The 8,428-nt window shown below is 37.0% G+C and overlaps 1 protein-coding gene across 1 annotated transcript; it reads right to left on the reverse strand.

Annotated features, from left to right (window-relative positions):
• Positions 1-317: 317 nt before the first annotated feature.
• LOC121631528 (programmed cell death protein 10) lies at positions 318-8,063 on the reverse strand. The gene is made up of 8 exons (XM_041972522.1): positions 7,926-8,063; positions 5,417-5,635; positions 5,054-5,107; positions 3,086-3,203; positions 2,767-2,893; positions 1,816-1,894; positions 1,653-1,735; positions 318-1,179 (listed from the first exon to the last, which is right to left on the reverse strand). The coding sequence occupies exons 2-8, from the start codon at positions 5,504-5,506 to the stop codon at positions 1,098-1,100; spliced, it is 633 nt and encodes a 210-aa protein (XP_041828456.1). The 5' UTR covers positions 5,507-5,635; positions 7,926-8,063; the 3' UTR covers positions 318-1,097.
• Positions 8,064-8,428: the final 365 nt, after the last annotated feature.

The following is an 8,428-nucleotide window of genomic DNA, read 5'->3' on the forward strand; positions in this document are numbered from 1 at the left end:
AAAGCATTCCTCTACCAAAGGTACAGCAACTGATCAAATCAGCTCCCAGACGTTTACAGCTATTTAAAGAATACTACATACAGTACATATTAAATAAAAATAAACATGACCTGTCCGAACTTTGAGGTTTTTTTCAAAAAATAGTAAAATGTTTTGTATTTGTATTGATTTTCTTTAGTGATATAAAACTGGATGCATTTTCTTTGTTGATACTGTATTTATTAGTACAGAGCCTGAGAAGCTCTATACTCTTAAATGGTTAAAAACTCTAAATTACCCACACATATTAGACTCAGACACATTTAAAAAAAGCATCATCATTTGGAAACTATTTATTGAACATTTGCAAACCAGATATCAGTTAAATACAGAACTTTCATTTCTCTCTCTACATCCCCAAAACAGCAGGGACTGGCTCCACTTCATTACTCTGAGAGGAGGGAATGTTACAGGACTTCGTAAGGCGCACACTGTGCTGGAAGTAATTTGGCTTTCTGTCTTCTGATAATAAAGAGAAACAAAATCTGAGTCTGCCTCTCAAATGTCCAACACTGCTTCCTCTCCTCGCGGCTGTTTCACCTGCAGTCAGGTGGTGTTGCCAATCCTGCACATTCACACTGTGGCAAAATGACAGAAATAAGAGGCGAGAAGAGAAAACCAGTATAGATGGGTGAGACTCGCCCCTACTGAATGCGGTCTCAGATGTGTAGTCATGACTGAAAAGCTAAAAGTAAAATGATCAACATGTATATATTAGAAAAATGGCAATTAGTCTTTAATAAACACCTCGCCTCACCACTTCCCAACAAGACCAGGGTTATAAATTAAAACTGTCCAAATAAAATCAATTAACCAAGTTTTTGGGCCCTCTCAGTTCCACTTCAAGACTGGAAAATCCTCATTGAGAAAACAAATGGCACTTTTCAGTCTCTTGAACTGGAATCTAGACTCCAATGACCCCGACCCTAAAATCAACTCTAATTTACATATATGGGTGAGGCGTTCTTCAGGCTTCCGCCACTCTAGCAGTTGCTCCCCACAGGATAAAGGGGTGGTGGGATGGGGGGATAAGGGGGATTCTCCATGGTCTCTGCGGGCTAGGCCACGGTTTTGAAGGTCTGCAGTATGAGGTTGGTTTGGTGGATGAGCCGGTTTGCACTGATGAAGACATTTATTGCCCTGTGAACAAAGAACAATAAAGCATGAGAAGTTTCGACAGCTGGTAAATAATTAGCGAGCAGAGAAAATGTCAATGGGGTCCAGCTGGTTTTGGCTGGCCAAAGCACTCAAAGTCAAACCCCATGATTTAAAAACAAATGACCAGCTGAGACACTGCTCCACAATGGCAAGACAACACCACAAAGGAAAATGTCATGATGTACATTATGTATAAGGAGTGGATTGCCATTATTAAAAATGTATTAATTAAAAAAATAAATAAATAAAAAGTTAACTGAAATGGGGGGTGGACTAAGACACTTTTTAAAGGGTCCTTTGTTTGGTTGTTTGGTCTTCAGCAGGGTGCGACTGAGCTAACACTGAGGTTAAAACCAGGTAACATCCCTGTCTCTCTGCCTTACACGTCTAATGCACACACGCACAACTTATAAACAAAGCAATAACGAGCTGAGAAAATATCTGGTTGCACTTACTTTCCGTCTTTGAAGTATGTTTTGAGGGTGTCGCTGAAACTTTTGGAGTATTTCACAAACTCCTTTTTCTGGTGCTCCAGAGCCTGGAGGAAGAATGAAAAAAAATCAGAAATGAGGATAACACGTTAACCATTGCAGACATGCTCACATATCCATTACTTACTCTGCGATTCTGGTACTGATATTTCTTAATGACATTGTTGACTGTGTCCAGGAGCTCTTTTATGGCGCTGGCTATGTCTCTGTGAACAAAACGCAATTGACAACACAAATTAAACAGAGTGAGAAGTGAGAATAAGGCAGAATGCTCAGTCCACATCCCACATTCACACCCACGTCATGGTGTGAACATTGAGCTGAACCAGCTCCCCGTTTTCATTCTATTACTCACAATAGTGGTGCTCGGGACAAATAAAACCCTATCAGAGTCTACCTAAGGAGACATTTTCTGCTATTAACACCATATTTTCTACCAAATCACAATAAATAAGCCATTTTAACAGGTGTAGATTTATGTTTTTAATATAACCCTCACCAGTGTCAGCAGTCTTTCTAATGCTTGAAGCAATACATGTGAATTTAAAGTGCAGTGAAGGCCATTTACCACCTGTCCTAAATATTTTAGGTCCATAATGAGAGGCAGATCTTGTAGTTTTAAGGCTCATTTTATGGGCAACCAGTTGCAAGTTTGGGTATGAAATGCTGACAGCCAATATGTTTCCAAGAATAAGTTTAAAACTTACTTTTTAGACAGTCTTTTACTTTAACTCAAGGTAACTATAACTCTACATTTTTTGTGCACAGCATTTAATAATAATCTATTTTCCAGTCATTAATACATTTCTGACTCGTTTAATTTTTTGTTCCATTATCATTTTTATGCTGTTATTTGCTGAATTATTTCATAAGAGTTGTCACTATTTAAAATATTTTAGTGTTTGATTCATTGCCTGTGCCATTTTGTAGCTTTGTAAAGTATTGAGTTGACTGAGGTTTGCTGGGGGTCCTAAGCACTGCACCTTCTGGGAAGATCCGCAACTATCTGTAATACTTTATTTTCATATAACACAGACTGTCTCAACATTAAATGTGTGTGTTTGTTGCTTGAACTCACTTGATAGTTTGTAGGAAGCGTACTCTGTCATTGATCTCATCTGGGATTTTGCTAAGTATGTGTTTCAGAGCTCTGGCCTTCTCATTTAGGTCCTGGAACTCCTGCTCAGGTCGGTCAATCATGAACTCTGCAGGGCAAGAGACTTTACTACATCCCCAGAGACTTAAACATTAAGATGCTTACAACAGACAGACTATGAAGCCACTTATATCAGAACACAACATCAGCCTGTCATCTGATAAACTGGACACTGAAGAGACTAATTGAATAGATTATATCTACCACAATACTGCAGTATATCTTTTTTTTTTATACTCACCTTCCACATCATCTGCTGCCATGCGCAGCAGAGATTCAGTGAAGTTGATTTGAACGTTCTTTTTTTCCAGGATCTTCATTATGATGTCCTGTGTCAGACCAGGGTTCTCCCTCTCCGCCTGATAAAACAGGACAATATGCAGGAAGGATGAGGAAGGCAAAATACACTTTTTTTTTTAACATGGGCAAAAATAAAGCTCAGTTTTACTGGTCCAAAGAAGAGAGGGAAAAAAAAGAAGTCTAATAGGAGCTGCTGAGAATAAAACTAACACTTTATTGACTGTCAGGCATCAGTTGTGAGCAGTTCAGACGAATGTGCATGAGCTCTCCTTCTGAATAATTAAACCTTCTTTAAAGATGCCAGAAAACAGCAGGGGCAGCAGAGAGACTTAATGAGAAAGACTGGGTGAACAAAAGACCCACAAATGTCATAGAAAAACAGCTGTAAGGTGATCATATCGCCCTTTGGTTTGTTTAACGACATAGCTGCCTCTCCTTCATTAATATTTCATCTGCATGCTGCGAACACAGTGCACATGCTCAGCAGTATGGAGGCAATCTATGGCAAATGTGTCATAATTATTATAGTGCAATCAGAGCATTATAAGGACATGAAAGTCATTACATTAAAATCAGTACACTGAATATGACCACCATTGATGTTTTCAATAATGCCTGATGAGTTCATTAATTTCCCTATAAATGATGAAAATTGAAGTCTTTTAATTAAATGACATTGTGCACTTCAAACCCAATACATCGCTAATAACAATTATTAAATTAGAAAATACTTGTAACATAGCAAGAGAACAGAAAAGAGCTTTTTCTATATTTTGTTCCCATGGGAGGAGTCAATCCCTTCTTATCTACCCTGTACGGTTTGTTCTGCATCTTCACTTTATTCAAATACCACAGAAAGTGAAAACAAGGAAGTTCAATGTTGACAACACGGAATCCTCTGTTGAAAGTTGATAACAGATATCTGCTTTTCTCTTTTTTTCCCCCTTTTTAAAGTGTGTTGCCTGTGTTTTTTCTCTGCAAAACAACCACACTTTGTGGAGAACCTGTTAAATGTACAGATGTAGTTTGGGTTCTTTAAAAAATATATATATCTAGGAGAAATGATCAAATATGGCACTCTCTTTGGTGGAGAATGCTAACATTGAGTTCTTTTTGAAGTGGGGAATGAACTGACCTTCAGTGTAGCATGTGAAAAATCAGGATGGAGTTTTACAAGGTATAGGAAAAAAAGTGATGAAAGGAAAATAAAATCACCAGGAGCATGACAGATGGAACTTTAACAGTTAACTATACAGCTTGAGACTACTTTTTTCAGCATTAGGCATCATTATCTCTCATTATACTCACTAAAATAGCTGCTGTGAATACTGTTAACAGCTACAAAAAAATCTAACATGTTTTTACATTATAGGATTGTTTCCTTTATTTTTGCATAGGGAAAAGCAATAATTAGTGCATCCATGCTTTCCCCACTACCCCTAACTACATTTTAAAACAATAAATGTAAACAATAAAAACAATAGTTGGAAATGCAAAGTAAAAGGTAAACTTAGAGCTAAGTGATTCAGATTGGAGGTTTGCTTTGCAGTTTGACTTTCTTATTATTTAAATAACTAAACTGAGGCTTACAAATAAAAGGTCATCTGAATATCGATGCTTATTACCTTTCTTAATCATATGTTTTCACTTAAATGTTACATAGCAAAAAAAATAGCAGCTATTGGTGAACGAAATAATTTCATTTCAACACTTTGTTGTAATGTGTTTTTACTTCTACAGAGGAAATATAAGATGGGATGGAGATGAAAGCATCTTATGATATGTAAATGCAGTGGTCAAAGAAGTGGAAAGCAGCCAGGACTCATACATTACAGGTTACTGTGAGGAACATAGTGTGATAACACTGTTATTTCTTGTTTTGGCTCTTCTGAGTTAGGCACAGTCCTACCTTTATGAAAGCTGCTCTGAGTGTCTGAGCTGCTGATAGGTTGATCCTCTCCAGCTAATGGGATAACAAAAAGGGAGAAAGATGTCATTGTTTAATTCAAATACACTGGGACTAATGCCATTATTGTGTGACCCATCATCAGGCAAAAAGTTAAAATACTAAATAAGGTGATTAAGGTTTTGAAACTTAAATTTTTTATTTATTTGGAAAATAAAATAAGCCATGCCCTCTGATCTCGGTGAGGAAATAACTTGCAAAATAAAAACATATAATCTGTCATGGAGATTAATCTACCATTAGAATCTGCCTTACAATAAATTGTATGTTTTTCTGTGAGTCTGGGGTAACTGTTGCTAATTTTACCTCATTGAAAACTGGGTACATCACAGCGTACAGTGTCATGGATACCATGGAGTTTGTCTCAGCTTCATTCTTCATCTCCTCCATTGTCATCCTCCAGAGAGGAGCAGCTCTTGTCAAAACAGTGAAGAGGAAACTGCAGCTCACACACACTCACATATACACTCACTCACTCACTCACACTCACCCTAAAAACCACACACGTTCCAGAGTGACAAAAGCCTGTAGGGAAAAAAAAAATTGAAAGGTACTGATAAAGTAAAGGCAGGTTATGTTCTTCGCTGAATGTAGGCCTCGCTGCACTGGCTCCCTGTACATTTTAGAATTGATTTTAAGGTTTTACTGATTACTTTTAAAGCTTGTTTAGGTCTGGCACCCGGCTAAATTACAGAGTTACTGACACCCTACGAGCCTCCCCGCAGCCTTAGATCCTCAGGCAGGTCCCTTTTAGCTGTGCCAGGGTCGAAACTCAAGACCAGAGGTGACCGAGCTTTTCTGGTCCGAGCCCCTCGACTCTGGAACAACCTGCCTGAGGAGATAAAGCTGGCACCATCAATATCATCATTTAAGTCACTTCTTAAAACACACTTTTATCAACTGGCCTTTTTAAAACCCATTTATTTACTTATTTACTTTATTTCTGACTTATTTATTGTCAGACTTCTGTCTGTCTGTCCAAATGTACTTATGCATGTGTCTTTTCTTTGTTATTCATTTTGTAAACCTTGTTTTTTAAAAGTGCTATACAAATAAAGATTTATTGTGATATTCCTGAATTAATTGTTTATCTGCTATTTTTCAGTACAAGCAGATGATAACTGGTGGCCTTTTTCACCGTCACCGCCTTCATGCTTTACAACATTAAAAATTAAATTAAATTTCAGTACTATTCTAAATTTCAGACTGAAACTGAGACAGTATTTAGGCACTGAAATTGCAACTGGCAGAGAAAGTATTCTGTGTGTTGAACCTGAATGGAGATTTAGCTCCACCTACTGTTTACCACAACGCACTTTACTGATATTCATTTAATTACAAAGCCAAAACACCAGTGGTTGGCACACACCAGTGTTAAGACAAATGAATGAGAGCCCAGAAATGTGGAGAGGATATTTTGCCCTATAGGGCAGCAGTCAAATATGTAAATACCATTATTCCAAAAATTTTAATAACAATCCATCACCCATCCTGTGTCACTGAGTTTGAAACAACAGTTGCAATTATTACTTTCTTCCTGCCCTGTGTAAGTTTGCTTGGAGTGCTCACAATAAAAGGATAATTACTGAGGCAATCCCAGAGAGAAATTCTGAATTATAAAAAGTAAAGAGAAACATACAAACACGACACCAAAGAAAAGCAAAAATATGTTACTTTTGTATATATGTTCTCATTTTTAATCCCAATAAATTGCTTTCCATAGTGTATGTTAATTACTAAACTATTACTATGTCCATACAACAATAATAGTTTAAACACAATTGACAACACATCTTACACTCACAGTAATTTGCATGGAAATCAATCATCTGCATTTATCATGATCAAAATAGCCAAAACTACTGTATGAATTTATCTATATTAACACAAATGTGTTACTGATATGGCTGTTCTGTGCCATGCCTGTATAAACTATACACCTATGCCATAATAGGGTGAAACACACACACACATACACGCATACATACACACACACACACACACACATATATACATATATATATATATATATATATATATATATAGACTACAGAGCTTAATATGCTGTACCAGTTAGTAATAAGGAATAGATCATTAGTTATCTTGTTTATTTTGGAGAATCCGAGTGGTAGAGTGTTTTGTTACCTGGAAAATGACAACCAGTAATTTATCTATAGACATATCGGAAAAAGGAACTATTTTCACATACTGTCAACAGGCTGTAAAACAACACGAAGACAAGACTGAAATAAATTACTTGGCAGTAAAGCTCACCTCTAAGCTAAATTAAGAGTTAGAATATGCTTTGTCCGGCTGTCCTTACCAGTACTTGTGACACTCGTGAGTTTTTTAATAAATATTTTCGAAGGTGTAACCTAGCTACTATTTCTTCACCTAAGTGTCTGACGCTATGGCTGACTAAGAAGCAGATTAAACCGACCAGTTCACGAGCTAACTAGATACATACAGCCCCAGGTAATGCTACTCGGCTAACAGAAGTGCTAACTAAGTAGCTGATGGACGTGAAACAGGCTTTCACATTTTATTTGAGGCGACATGCAACCAAACTTCACAAACAGAACGGTGGCTGGATAGATAAAGTAACATGTAGTCCAACTGAATAAAGATATTCACTTGAGGCCTGTTACCGAGCTAATCGATAGAGCGATTTGCTAGCAGTGAACAACGTAGCTTACGTGCTAGCTCAAGTAAATTGTAGATTTTTATTAGCAGATAGGCTAAACTACGTCAACAAGCTGTTTTTGGGCAGATGTGAGAATTTGTGTATGTATGTTAAATGTGTACTTGTATCTACCTTTGGTCTGACTTCTTAAATGGGTTGGTAATGCTGTCGATTGCCTTTTAGCTGCCGTGTTTTCTTTACAACTTAAGGCGGAAGTTTTTTAGCACTGGCCCGAACGACATCTTCCGGACTGCTCCACGTGATGACAATACATCCAATCAGAGAGCGGCCAAGTCAAGCAGCTGTGACGTCATCTCAATGGTTGCATATATATGCTGTGGCTATTTTTAAGCTCATTTGAAGTCTTATCTGGAGTTGATAGCAAGATAAAGCTGTTCCAGCTAATGTTATCGTCTCATATCCCTTCTCAGAATTAAACAAAACTAATGTAAATATAAAATATTTATAGTATTAAGATATTCTAAATTAAAATTCTTGAATTGAGACTACTGAACTAATCTGATAATTGATCATTTTTTTTCTCTTCATTTTATCTGATCATACGTTGAATATAGGTCAGGGGCATGTTTCATAGACAACATTTTTCATAGAAATACAGTGACAAAAGCATTATT

This window comes from Melanotaenia boesemani, chromosome 20 (assembly GCF_017639745.1).
Source record: "Melanotaenia boesemani isolate fMelBoe1 chromosome 20, fMelBoe1.pri, whole genome shotgun sequence".
NCBI classification, from domain to species: Eukaryota; Metazoa; Chordata; class Actinopteri; order Atheriniformes; family Melanotaeniidae; genus Melanotaenia; species Melanotaenia boesemani.

Excerpts from the sequence above, each read along its gene's own strand:
- LOC121631528 (XM_041972522.1), bottom strand. The coding sequence starts at position 5,506 with ATGACAATGGAGGAGATGAAGAATGAAGCTGAGACAAACTCCATGGTA. Across the intron at positions 5,108-5,416 it reads TGTACCCAGTTTTCAATGAG|CTGGAGAGGATCAACCTATC; the intron begins GTAAAATTAGCA and ends TTATCCCATTAG. Across the intron at positions 1,736-1,815 it reads ATCAGTACCAGAATCGCAGA|GCTCTGGAGCACCAGAAAAA; the intron begins GTAAGTAATGGA and ends TTCTTCCTCCAG.